The 14,284-nt window shown below is 44.5% G+C and overlaps 1 protein-coding gene across 1 annotated transcript in view; it reads left to right on the forward strand.

Annotated features, from left to right (window-relative positions):
• Positions 1 to 894: 894 nt before the first annotated feature.
• The window catches only part of LOC107289456 (zinc finger protein 208-like), a gene marked incomplete at its 3' end in the record, with an annotated part of 23,419 nt that continues 10,029 nt past the window's right edge, over positions 895 to 14,284 (forward strand). The window contains exons 1-2 of the mRNA XM_029284544.1: positions 895 to 2,280; positions 10,245 to 11,281. Coding sequence (XP_029140377.1) covers positions 895 to 2,280; positions 10,245 to 11,281 — 2,423 coding nt within the window. The remainder of the gene's footprint in view (positions 2,281 to 10,244; positions 11,282 to 14,284) is intronic.

Below are 14,284 nucleotides of genomic sequence, written 5' to 3' on the forward strand. Positions count from 1 at the left end.
GACAAAGTGTCAGGTAAGGAATCTGGTGTTGTCTGAAGTGGGCAGGAGAGGCCATGTGAATGCTGGCACAGGGCATGTGCGAGTTGAGGGGGTCCTGAAGAAGCTTAGAGATGCTTTGGGACACGTTGCTTAGCAACAGTATGGAACACACGGCTTGGAGAATGGCGCAAGGCTGCAAAGGCCTCTGGTCTTGGGATTAAGGCATTTCTCAGTAGCAATGGTGACACTGGGCTGAAGTCCAGTCCTGGGGTCAGCGGCAGCTGGCTGAAACGGCTGAGGGCCCCAGGCCTCCACTTAAGGCCCAGGCCAGCCCAGCATTGCTGTCCATCAGGATTGTTTTTGCATAGCCAGGCTGAGACAGCGCAGACTTTTAGAGGGGGAGCAGCTTTACATCCCACTTCAGCATCCCCCAACTCATGGGTAACCTGTACCTGATCCCCAGGACCATCCCCATCCCCGAGGCACCCCCCACAACCATTGCCTAGGCCTCCCTCCACTTAGGAACCCCCAAGGTTACTTACTGATTGCAACCAGTGTGTGGGATTACACTCGTGGAGAGAAGTGGTCACGTGACCCCTCACCTAACCACTGCTTCAGTGAAGGACCGAAATTCCAGTCCAACTGTGGTCGTAAATTGAGGACATCCCTCCTAGAGATGTGGGGGCTCCATCACTGGAGATTTTGTCCCATGTGTACTGCACATCCTGTCCTGAGCAGAGGGTGGGACTGGAAGACCTTCATGGTTAAGATTTTGTGATTTCTCAAAAGGAAATAATATTCTCCTTTTCTTTTTCTTTCTAACACTGGATAAAAGATTGTGACCAAAGATTTACCTGCAAGCCATCTATCAACAGATAGTAGAAATTCATCCCAAGGCACCCAGCGCCAGAAAGCATGGAGCCTGGGAAACTCTTGGATCCCCCGTCACACACAGGCAGCACTCCGGAAAACCATGAAAGAACCCATGAATGCTCAGAGTGTGAGAAATCCTTTGCTCACTACTCCCTCCTTTTGACCCACAGGAAGGTCCATGTGGGAAGCGGCTCCAGTCAAAGTTTGGAGGATGAGAAATCCTTTTCTGTAAAAGAAACCAAAGATCCCAAAAGCCCCCCTACCCAAAACCCCTATAAATGTGAGGAATGCAACTTATCCTTTGGTCGAAAGTCACGCCTTCTTAGACATCAGAAAATCCACACTGCAGAGAAAGCTTTTCAGTGTCTGGAATGTGGGAATTTTTTCCGTGAAAAATCCAGTCTCAGAAACCATGAGAGGATTCACACAGGGGAGAAACCTTACAAGTGTTGGCAATGTGGGAAGAGCTTTTCTCAGAACGCAAGTCTTTGGGCCCATGAGAAGATTCATACGGGAATAAAACCTTACAAATGCTTTGAGTGTGGAAAATGTTTCGCCCGGAGTTCAGGTCTATGGAGTCATGAGAAAACACACAGAGAGGAGAAAAAAGAAAAGTGCCTTGAATGTGGTAAATATTTTTCCACGAAATCAAATCTGCTTCAACATCAGAGACGTCACACTGGAGAGAGACCCTATGAATGCCCAGAATGTGAGAGACGATTTGTGGATTGTTATGAACTTCAGAGACACCAGAAATGGCACAAAGGGGAATTATCCTATAAATGTATGGAATGTGGGAAAAGTTTTATTTCGCCAGCCCATCTTCAGATTCATCAGAGAATCCACACGGGGGAGAAGCCATACAGATGTGGGGAGTGTGGAAAATGCTTTTCCCAAAAACAAAACCTTGGAAGCCATCAGAGGTTCCACACAGGAGAGAAGCCGTACAGATGCCTAGAATGTGGGAAAAGTTTTGGACACCAGGGGAACCTTTGGAGCCATCATAAAACCCACAGAGGGGAGAAGCCATATCAGTGCAACGAATGTGGAAGATTTTATAGCACCGCATCAGCCCTTAGAAGTCATGCAAAAATTCACACAGGGGAAAAAAACTACAAATGTTTCGACTGTGGGAGAGCATTTGCTTATTCATATTCCCTTATAAGTCACAGCCGAATCCATACTGGAGAGAAACCTCACAAATGCTCAGAGTGTGATAAATGTTTTTCACGGAAAGATACTCTTGTGATACATCAGAGAATCCACACGGGAGCAAAACCATATAAATGTCTGGAGTGTGGGAAATGTTTTGCCCATTCTTCAACACTTCGCACGCACACCAGAAGTCACACAGGAGAGCAACCTTATAAGTGTGCAGAGTGCAAGAAAAATTTTCAATGTAGATCAAAGCTAAAAATGCACCAGAAAGTCCATAGCAGAGATAAATCTCCTCAGTTGTGAACAATGTTTTTCAACAGTCACATCTTAACATTTACTAGGAACATCACACAGTCCCAGAAGGGAAATCCTACAAATGTTTGATGAGGCAAAAGGACTTGAGTGTTGGGGGTGTGAGGATTTTTTCCTCAGAAAGCTGCATTAGTAACTTGCCAGAATGATTACACAAAAGTGTTATAAATGTGTGGGGAGTATGTATAATGTTTTGCAGAGTACAGGCAGTCCTAAAGTTATGGCCACAATTTGGAATGGATTTCCAGTCATAAATTGCTTACAGTCCTAAATCAAGGCACCCAGGCATTTCTTTTAGTTCTTACTAGCCGTTTGATGATCAGTGAGGACAACTGAAGATTCAAAGAGGAGAAAATGGGGGGGAGGGTGGAATTAGGATGCTTATTTAGTGATAAAGTTGATGTTGAATATATGTTGGCTGAGGATAAAGATCAAAAGATTATTTTTCCTACTATCTTTTCTGCAGGGTTTTTTTTTTTCCCCACATCCTCTCTTTCCTATATTCACACACAGATATTTGCATTAGGTTTCTTGCTTTGATATGTGAATCTAATCCTTAATAAAATTATTGTTCAACATCATCAAGAGGGCTGTTTTCAGGGAGTTCAAAAAAAGTCAAGATGGGGGGGTCAGATTGTGCCATGCTCTGCAGTCAAAGTCCTGCTGCTTTTTAGCGGTGTGTGTGATGCCCTTCAAAACAGCCGCCATCTCGATTCTTTTGACTCCGCCCTCCCTCGCTGGAGACTTCGGACTTTAGGATTGAATTGAAAGACGTAGATTTTGGATGAACTTTGGGAAAAATGTCCTCGGGGATTGGGATGGACCCCCTGCTCTTAAGGGCAGATCATTGGTGGCTATTTATATGTGCCTGACACACTCGTGATGAAATGAACCACATCTTACTTAGGACATACAACGTAGGTCACAAGAAGGGCGACTTTCAATTATATAATCAGTTTAATGTGAATTGTAAATTGATGTCATGTTGCGTTTCATACAACCCCAAATTGGTTTAATGTGAGCCTTGTGTGTGTGTGTCTGGGTGTGTGTACTTTAAAGTGCTCATGATGGAGGGTCACAAGCACTACACCAGTGGCTATTACAGACCACTCTAAGACATAAAGATATCTGAATTAAAAACTCCCAAGGGGTTAAAATATTTACCATCCAGTTAAGAAGCAACACCAAAAAAGTCTTCCAGCATCTATCAAAGAAAGGCAGCTGTAGATTGCTGAGTCAACAGGAACTCTGAAGTGTCCCTGAGTGGTTGGTTCCCACCGTGGGAGATGAAACACAGGCGAGAGGTCCACAGCAGAGAAGCTGCCTTTATTTACCGACGGTCAAAGCCCTTTCCCAGCCTCCTCCCTGAGGGTTGGAGACGGAGGTGGAATGGATGAAGGCTGCAGAAAGCCAAGGCTTAATGCTCCCTAGGAGATCCCTTCTTTGATTGACAGCCTCAATCCAGTCCAGGAATGGATGAGGTTCCCTCTCAACTGATGGAGGGATGAGAAGGTCGATGCACTGAGACAACAAGGGGCTCTTTGGCCAGAGTTGGTGTGGGGACCTTGGTGTCCTCTGAACTTGGCTGTTTCCTTGCAGACGTTTCATTACCCAACTAGGTAACATTATCAGTGCTAGGTGACATTCTTAGCAGTGATCGTTTTACCTACTTAGGTAATGAAACATCTGCAAGGAAACAACCAAGCTCATAAGAGTACACCAAAGACAGTTCAACCCTGAGCTGCAAACAATCCTTTCTGGAGCTGAGGTATCTTGGATCCTAGATCCTTGTCCAGCGTGTTTGGCAGGATCCCCACACAGAACAATGCAGGTGTCCAGTCCAGTCTCCTTCTTCAAGCATCCTTCATAAAAGCTCCACTGTGGAGCAAGCAAGAGTTCTTGTAGGATTGAAGAAACAACACGTCCCTCTTGACTCCTTGGTGTTTCTGGTAGAGTCAGCATTACATGTGTGAGAATGTGGTGCAATATTCAATTTAGTGTAAATTGTACATTGACACCAGGTTGTGTTTCACGTGACCCAAAATTCAGTTAATGTGAGGCTTTCATGTGTGCAGTTATGGCAACTGTGTGTACAGCTGTGGTTTTAACCATAAATACATAAATCTAATCCCAATCAACTCCACCTATCTAATCCGGGAGAGCCAGTTTGGCCTACCCCTGGTCTAAGCAGTACAGGTTGTCCTCGACTTACGACAGTTTGTTTAGTGACCATTCAAAGTTACTGGGGGGAAGAGTGATTTATGAGTGGTTAAGGCACTGGGCTAGAAAGCCAGAGACCCTGAGTTCAAATCGTGACTTGACCACGAAAGCCAGCTGGGGTCAGTCACTCTATCTGGCCCCCACCTCACAGGGTGGTTGTAAGGAATATAGGAGGAAGAAAGTATGCTGGATATGTGCTTTGGGTAGGGGCGGGGCGGGGCGGGAGGGCGGAGCCCGAGAGAACAGAAGCCCCGCCCCACCTCCACCCTCCCACTCGCTGGATTTCCGCTTCCCTTGGCGTTTGCCGCTTCGCCCTGGCAGGATCGGCGCTGGATCCCTCGGGAGAGGCTTCTGGATCCCGCTCGGGGCAGGTCTGGCTGCTCTCCTCCCTCCGGCCTTTGGGGCGCCCCTCCCGCCAGGAGAGCTTCCCCCCCCCCCGCCAGGAGGAAGGTAGCTGCGGATCCGCCTCTCCGGCTTGCCGGGTTTTCCTTGGGGAGATTCGGCTCTGGCGTCGCCTGCAGGGAGTGGATCCCTCCCTTCCCTCCAGGGGGGCAAAGGGGGTCCCTCCCTCCCCGGGCTGGATCTGCCCCCTCCTCGCCCGGCCCAGGATCCCGGGGTGGATCCGGGTGGTGTTACAAGGAACTTCGGGGCTTTTGCTCCAGAGGTTCTCTCTTCGGTCCGTCAGACCACGGGGTCTCTGAGCATGCATATCCCGCACGTGCATTTGAAAAAAATAAGAGTCTATTGAGCTTTAAAACGTTTGTTGAGATTTGTAATCTGGTATGAACACCCCTGTGATCTTTTTGCAATGGGGAGGGGGAAGGTTCGGGGGGGGGAAGGGGGGATGAAAAAGTCTAAATTAACTAAATTTGAGTTCATTTCTTCTTAACCCCCAAGAGATCCTCTTTCTCTGAGCTCAGTATAAAAGGCCGACAACGAACTCCTTCGTTTTTATGCTAATGTTTCCTTTGCTTCTACTTTGAACAGCTGAGTAGAATTTCTAAACTTTTATATTTTCCTTGTTTTGCCCTGAAGAGGCTGTGATGGGGCGGCCCCTTCTTGGTGGATCTTTTTCAAAGGACCCAGAAAGTTTTAAGGCTGGCCTTGTGAGCAGGTCATAAAACAAGGTGATGGCCAAAAGGCTGCATTTCATAATTGTACCAATTGATAGAAGTAATAATAATAATAAAGTTGGAAGGGACCTTGAAGGTCATCTAGTCCAGTGGTTCTTAACCTGGGCGGTACCGCCCCCCAGGGGGCGATTTCATTTTTCAGGGGGGCGATGGAACGAAAAGGGGGCGATAGGGGGGCGATGGAGTGATGGATTATTTTTAAGTTGGAAGGGACCTTGGAGGTCATCTAGTCCAACCCCCTGCTCAGGCAGGAAACCCTATACCATTTCGGACAAAAGGCTGTCCAGTCTCTTCTTAAAAACCTACAGTTTTGGAGCATTCACCGCTTCTGGAGGCAGGTTGTTCCACTGGTTAATTGTTCTGTCAAGACATTTTTCCTTAGTTCTAGGTTGCTTCTCTCTTTGGTTAGTTTCCATCTGTTGTTTCTTGTCCTGCCCTCAGGCGCTTTGGAGAATAGCTTGACTCCCTCTTCTTTGGGGCAGCCCCTGAGATATTGGAACACTGCTATCATGTCCCCCCTCGTCCTTCTCTTCGTCAAACTAGACATACCCAATTCCAGCAGCCGTTCCTTATATGCTTTAGCCTCCAGTCCCCTAATCATCTTTGTTGCTCTTCTCTGTACTCTTTCTAGAGTCTCAAAATCTTTTTTACATCGTGGTGACCAAAACTGGATGCAGTATTCCAAGTGTGGCCTTACCAAGGCCTTGTAAAGTGGTATTAACACTTCACGTGATCTTGAGTCTATCCCTCTGTTAATGCAGCCTAGCACTGTGTTGGCCTTTTTGGCAGCTGTAGCACACTGCTGGCTCATATTTAGGTGATTTAAAGGTAGATGACAATCATGAAGCAGAAATGGATATTGCGAAAGGAATCAAGAAAGTGGCTAAAGCTCCTGAACAAAAGTATGAAAATATGTGGAGTGATTGGAGTTGGTTAACTAATTGGCTTCTCAATTTTAGATGGCTAAAACAAATATTTGTAGGACTTATGTGTTGTGCATGCTTGCAATTATTCCTCTATGTGCATCTACTTTAACCAAAGCTGTAGGAAAAACTTTTAGGAAAGCCTTAGGAAGAGAAGAAATTATACAGTGAATGGTTATAAGATTTTCTAAGCATGATAATGAAGACCTTTCAGTGTAATAAAAATTAAAGGGGGATTTGATAGAAGTCAATGTCTTCAAAATTTAATATCGAAAGAGAAATTTAAAATTGAATTTGTTGCAGTGAAAATTTACTGAGTAGAGAAGCTATGGTGGGAAAGAGGAAAGGTTAACATAAAGAAAGGATGTAAAGGAAATATGTAGGCAAAAATAGCTGGGTCTTAAGAGTGGGAAAGGAAAAAAGAAAACATCTGTAATTGAAGATAACTAGCAAAACAGGAAAGAACCTATATTTCTAGGAAGTCATAAAAAAGGGGGGCCAGAACTCAGGCAACTGAGCATGTGCAATTAGTTGATTAATATTAACTGACACACCTTGCATAAATTATCTCTTAATTTTAATGTACATGTGATGTATGATTTAGTATGTAGCAGGAAATATGTAGGAGGCGGTCGGAAAGAGTGTAACCTCCTAGTACCTCAGCCAATGGGGAAAGAGGAGGGATGTGGCGGCCGGGACAGGGTTGTATAAAAAAAAGGAATATTTTGGGTTGAAACTTCGGAGAGAACCAAGCTTTGATAGCATCTCTCCCTGCTTAGTGCAGTAAACGAAACAAAAGATCTTCACTGTGTCTTGGCTGATTATTTTTAAGCAATATTTATTGTGATTTTTATTATTGCCTGTTCACCGCCCTGAGTCCCGTAAGGGAGATAGGGCGGTATATAAATTTAAATAATAAATAAATAAAATAAATATTGGTCAGGCGAGCTTGCCTCTGGTCACCAAGATAAGTAGCCAGGAGCACATAACAAGGGCCAAGTTTGAAGACCCCTGATCTTAGGGATTCTTTGGTTGGGCTGATCACTGATGGCTCTTTGGCAGTGTCTTGATCGGGATATTGCTTACTTGATTGTTAGTCTGACCTTGGAGTTAATCCATGCTGATCTGAGTTGTTTTCTTCTTCTCTAATAAATTGGATTTCTTTAAAAATGTTGTTGATGGTTCTTTGGGTGTTCTCTCATGGGTGCTTTTTTATTATGGTGAAGGTGTCATGTCTACATACCTGATCCATACTTTTGGTTGTGTTTGTGGATGTGCTATATGGCTTCTAGACGTTGCAGGATGACCTCCACTGTAAGTCCTGAATCGGTGGGTGTCCCTTTAACTTGTTGGTAGATTTGGCCATCGGCACTTCCACAAATACAATTTGCTAGAGGAGAAGAAAACAACAACAACTCGCTACACCTCCTAAGACATCCTGATCAGCAGAAACCACAGTGGATCGATCACATTTTTCCTTCTTGTAGGATTTTATAAAATATGTAAAATATTTCACGAGGATCAAGTAGTCATGATGGGATGGAGCTCATAAGTGCAAAATCAGGAGAAGGAAGAAAGAAAAGGGAATCAGAAATGGGTGGCTTGGTTACACTAGCCCAGGGCTTTTCAACCTTTTCACAGATTGTACCACTTTTAGGACATGACAATATTTGAGTACCACCAGTGCTTAGCAAGGTGTCAAAAACTTGATGACTAAAAAAAAGGTGGGAGGATTTGGGTTTTACTGATTAGATTTTGCTGTTCCATTAATTCTGTCACTTGGTCAAAGAATGTAATAAGTTTTTTCGCCCCTGATCTGTTTTTGACAAACCCATGTTGACTTCTAGTAATAGCTTTGTTTCTTTCTATGCTTTCTCAGATCCATTGTTAGATTATCTTTTCCAGGATATTCCCAGTTACTGATGTTAGGCCGATTGGTCTGTAGTTTCCTGGATCCATTTTTTTTCCTTCATGTAGTATTTTATAAAATATACAAAACATTTCACGTGGAAGTCAGGATCAAGTAGTCGTGACGGGATGGAGCTCATAAGTGCAAAATCAGGAGAAGGAAGAAAGAAAAGGGAATCAGAAATGGGTGGCTTGGTTACACTAGCCTCAACTCTCTTCTTTCCTTCTCTTATGTGATGCCTTAATTTTTTCCTGATTCCTATAGTTCATTCTGGACTTACTTACCACAATTCGGACCGGATTCTTGGTCGTTGCGTGAAGCGGTCATTGAGATGTGACTTGGCTGCTTTGCTCAAACATTGCAGTCCTGGGCCTGGTTGGTGAGCAATTTCACGGGTCGTTAAGCAGACAAAAGTCTCAGGTAAGGAATCTGGGGTTGTCTGAAGTGGGCAGGAGAGGCCATGTGAGTGCTGGCAGAGGTCATGGGTGAGTTGAGGGGGTCCTGAAGAAGGTTAGAGATGCTTTGGGACATGTTGCTTGGAAACGGTATGGATCATGCAGCTTGGAGAATGGCACAAGGCTGCAAAGGCCTCCCGTCTTGGGATTAAGGCCTCATTTTTCAGTAGCAATGGTGGCACTGAGCTGAAGTCCAGTCCTGGGGTCAGTGGCAGCTGGCTGAAACTGCTGAAGGCCCCAGGCTTCCACTTCAGACGCAGACCCAGCATGGCTGTCAATCAGGGCTGCTTTGGATGGCCAGGCTCAGGCTTCTATGGGGTGAGACATCATTACTCTTGTGAGACATCAGCGAACCCACACTGGAGAGAAACCACATAAAGTGCATCCCACTTTAGTAGACCCCCAATTTATGGATAGCCTGTGCCTGGTCTGCAGACCCTCCCCCCCCTCCCGGAATCCCCCCACGAACATTGCCTGGGCCTCCCCCCACTTAAGAACCCTCAAGATAACTTAATGATTACAATCGGGAGTATGGGTTTACGGTTGAAGAGTGCAACGCTCAGGTGGGTCCTCACCTAACCACTGCTTCACTGAACAACCGAAATTCCAGTCCCTAAGTTGAGGATATCTAAGTTGAGGACATCTCTCCTACAGATGTAGGGGATCCATCACTTTCTCCTGGGTGTACTGAGGACCCAACCCTGGGCAGAGGGTGGGACTGGAAGACCTTCAAGGTCCCTTCCAAGGCTGAGATTTTGTCATTCTCTACATGTCTCACAAGGAAATATTATTCTCGATTTCTTTTTCATTCTAACAGCAGATAAAAGATTGTGAACAAAGATTCACCTGCAAGTCAACTATCAACAGATAAGAGAAAATCAGCGCAAGGCAGCAGTCGCCAGAACTCATGGAGGGCGGGAAACTCTTGGATCCCCCGTCAGACACAAGCAGCACTCCGGAAAACCAAGAAAGAACCCATGAATGCTCAGAGTGTGGGAAGTCCTTTGCTCACTGGTCCCTCCTTTTGACCCACAGGAAGGTCCATGTGGGAAGCGGATCCAGTGAAGGTTTGGAGGGCGAGAAATCCTTTTTTGGAAAAGGTGCCAAAGATCTCAGATGCCCCCCCAGTCTAAAGCCCTATAAATGTGAGGAATGTGACTTACACTTTGGTCAAAAGTCAAACCTTCTTACACATCAGAAAATCCACACTGGAGAGAAACCTTTTCAATGTCTGGAATGTGGGGTTTTTTCCCGTGACAAAGCCACCCTCAGAAACCACGAGAGAATTCACACAGGGGAGAAACCTTACACGTGTTGGGAATGTGGGAAGAGCTTTTCTCGGAATTCATATCTTTGGCGCCACGAGAAGGTTCATGCAGGAATAAAACCTTACAAATGCTTTGAGTGTGGGAAATGTTTCATCCAGAGTTCAGGTCTATGGGGTCATGAGAAAACACACAGAGGAGAGAAAAATGAAAAGTGCCTCGAATGCGGGAAATGTTTTACCTTGAAATCAAATCTGGTCCAACATCAGAGACGTCACACTGGCGAAAGACCCTATGAATGCCCAGAATGTGAGAGACGATTTATCAATTCTTCTGAACTTCGGGAACACCAGAAGAGGCACAAAGGAGAGAAACCCTATCAATGTGGGGAATGTGGGAAAGGTTTTGTTACACAAAGAGAGCTTCAGCTTCATGAGAGAATCCACACAGGAGAGAAGCCATTCAAATGTGGGGAGTGTGGGAAATGCTTTTCCCAAAAACAACACCTTGTAAAACATCAGAGGCTCCACACAGGAGAGAAGCCGTACAGATGCCTAGAATGTGGGAAATTGTTTGCTTATAAGGAAGTACTTTGGAGACATCATAAAACCCACACAGGGGAGAAGCCATATCAATGCTTCGAATGTGGACAATTCTTTTGTACCGCACCAACCCTTCGGAGTCATGTAAAAATTCACACAGGGGAAAGAAATTACAAATGTTTAGACTGTGGGAGAGCATTTGTTCATTCATATTACCTTAGAAACCACAGCCGAATCCATACAGGTGAGAAGCCCCATAAATGCTCGGAGTGCGATAAATGTTTTTCTCAAAAAGGTACTCTTGTGAGACATCAGCGAATCCACACTGGAGAGAAACCATATAAATGTCCAGAGTGTGAGAAATGTTTTGCCCAAACTTCATCACTTCGCAAGCACACCAGAAGTCACACAGGGGAGTCGCCTTACAAGTGTGCAGAGTGTGAGAAATCGTTTCATTGTAAATCTCAGCTAAAAAGGCATCAGGAAGTCCATAGTAGAGATAAACTCCTTCAGTTGTGAAGAATGTGGAAAACATTTTTTGAAACGTCACATCTTATAATTCACCAGGAACTTCACACAGTCCCAGACGGGAAATCCTACAGTTTTTTGGTGTGGGGAAACCTTCACAATCAGGAAACCAGTGTCACAAGTGCATCATAAGGTCCATAGCAGAGATAAATCTCTTCAATTGTGAAGAATGTGAGAAACATTTTTTTTCAAAAGACACACCTGACTGTTCTTAAGAATCTTTAGACAATGAGTTATAAGAGTGTTGGGAGTCGCCTTACAAGTGTGCAGAGTGTGAGAAAACGTTTCATTGTAAATCTCAGCTAAAAAGGCATCAGGAAGTCCATAGCAAAGATAAACCCCTTCAGTTGTGAAGAATGAGGGAAACATTTTTTTTTTTCAAAAATCACATCTTAACGTTCACACAGTGACAGAAGGGAAATCCTACAATTGTTTGTTTCCTAGTCACATTGCGTAAAATACAATCAGAGAGTACACAATCAAGCAAAAATGCGTACGTGTGGGGAGTGTAAGGAGGTTTGGCTGACAAAGCAGCAGCATTGATAACTTACCAGAGTGAAAAAGAAAAGTGTTGGGGAATGTAGATTATGTTTTGCAAAGCTAATGCTCGATTTACGATTGCCTTTTGAAACAGATTCCCAGTCATCGCTTTATACAGTCGTACGTTGTGGCACCCATTTGACCGGATCAGATTTTATGAATTTTTGTGGGCAATAAGCAATAAGCAGTCCTAAGTATAAAGCCATTTTTCCAAATTTGTATTTTCTGCAAAAAAAAAAAAATAAATGGCAAATTCTGATCCGATGGCTGCAAAATGATGGAACTTGTTGCCAAGCGCTCATAACTTGGGGGGGGGGCAACATTTTACAATTGTCAAGTCTGCTAACATTGGATGTTCTTGATCGACATATGTGAAGAAGCAAGCATATCTTATTTAGCCTACATATCACTTTAAGAGTTAAAGCAGACATTGCTGGCCATATGAGTGGGGAGGAATGCCTGTGAATAATAACATCTTAGCATAGCATAGCCAAGGTCAAAGCAACAGCAGAGCGTAATAACAGAGAATAGAGGGGGGGCACGATTCACACTTTAAATTAATTGGAGCATATGATTGATGACTGTGAAAGGAGGGAGTTGTGCTCTGTCACGAGAGCTAGGGTGGGGGTGTTTTAGTTCTTGGCTTTCCTTTGTTCGTGCCGAATCATGTAATTTATTAAAGGATTCTTTAAGGTAATTAAGCCTCAAAGTTCTTTGAAAAGTTATTTCTTTCGGAACCATGACAACAATATCCAGAACTGGTTTATGGGCCATCAATGCTTGCTGTAAGTTGAGGACTACCTGTAATGAAACCCTGGATCATTCACAAAAGGGGGTCTGTTGTATAAATGCTTAGAAAGTTGCAAAATACTGATTTCACTGGGACCTCTGGAGACCCCGAAAGGATCCACAAGAGAAAGAAATTGTCCATTTGGTGTCTGGGAAATATTTTCCTGGAGTGTCTACCTGGGTCTGCAGGTAAAAATGTCCTGAAGAGAAACCCTCCAGGTGCTCGGACTACTGGACACTCTTTCCGGGTGACAAACTGCATCAGAGCTTGGTGTGTGGAAAATTTGTTCCTTGAAATGAGACAATGGTTGTCGTACATCTTTCAGTCCCCACAGAGAGAAAGCCTAGAAATCTTTGTAGCATAGAAAACGTTTTATCCTGAAATAGTTTCAAAAAACAAAGCGGGCCATAATTGTGGTAAAGTGAAGAAAAAAACAACTTCCTGGCACAAGTGTTACTAAATAAAGCTTGGGATCTTTTAAATTTAAATTACATTTAAATTCTTTTATGGATATTTTTGTTATTCATTTGCTGTGATATTATTGTTCATATACCATGTTACATTAAATCAGGGGTAGGCAACCTTGGCTCTTTTATGACTCGTGGACTTCAACTCCCAGAATTCCTGAGCCAGCCATGCTGAGGGGAAAGGGAGAGGTTTCCAAGCTGAGTCAGGCTGGCTCAGGAATTCTGGGAGTTGAAGTCCACGAGTCATAAAAGAGCCAAGGTTGCCTACCCCTGCGTTAAATACTTTCCTTGCTTATTTCTACCAATCTGGAACCAATTACTCTATTTTCCATAAAGATATCACTTCAAACAGTCTCAGTTTAACACAATGTTTTTGTGGGATTCATTATTAGCTTCACTAAATGAGTCCTACCTTAAGTCATCACTTGCCCTGAACGTTGGTTAATTGTCTTGCTCCTCTGTCCTCCACGAAATGGCATCTCATCCGCAGTCCAACCCAGCATAATTTCCTAGCTGTGTTTGTTTGGAAGTGATCCTTCCTCTCTTGTTCCCATAGAAATATCCTTTATGATGTAGTGGCTGGTGTGCTCAGAAGCTGGGATCTGCCCGGCTCCTATTGGCTACTTCAGGGGGCTTCTGGCATTTTCCTGCCCCCTCCAAGCACAGAGCAGGGCCCTCTGTGAGCACCTTGATCCAGACCCCTGGTTCCCTGATGCTTCTCAAGTCTTATGGGGGCTCTTTCCCTTTATGGATTCAAGGCTCTTTGGGAAGAAGGTCCAGTACTGGACTGCACGGAAGGTCAAGACAAACTAGGAAAAAGGCCGTTGTGCCGGTTTCATGCTGCCAATTCCTCCATGTACATTTGTGAGCATTCAGCTCCTTCCACCCACAAAGGGGGTTTCATTATTCCTGGTCCCTCCTGTTGGGGTCTCTGGCATCTTCCCCTCCCAACTTAAGTGAGAGTGGCTGAGTTTGGATCGGTCTCCCCTTTCAGCCAAAAACTCAGGCACAGCTGGAGAGAGACACCCACACAAACACACAGCCATGGGATTTCAGTACAGGCAGCCATCAACCTGCATCCATTTGAAGTTACAATAGACCCCCCCACACACACACACACAAAAGGTAGTTTATGACCCGAATCCATAATGGGTCATCAGCCTGCGACCATTTGAAGTTTGCAACAGACT

This window comes from Protobothrops mucrosquamatus, unplaced genomic scaffold (genome assembly GCF_001527695.2).
Source record: "Protobothrops mucrosquamatus isolate PMUCROS unplaced genomic scaffold, P.Mucros_1.0 scaffold703, whole genome shotgun sequence".
NCBI classification, from domain to species: Eukaryota; Metazoa; Chordata; class Lepidosauria; order Squamata; family Viperidae; genus Protobothrops; species Protobothrops mucrosquamatus.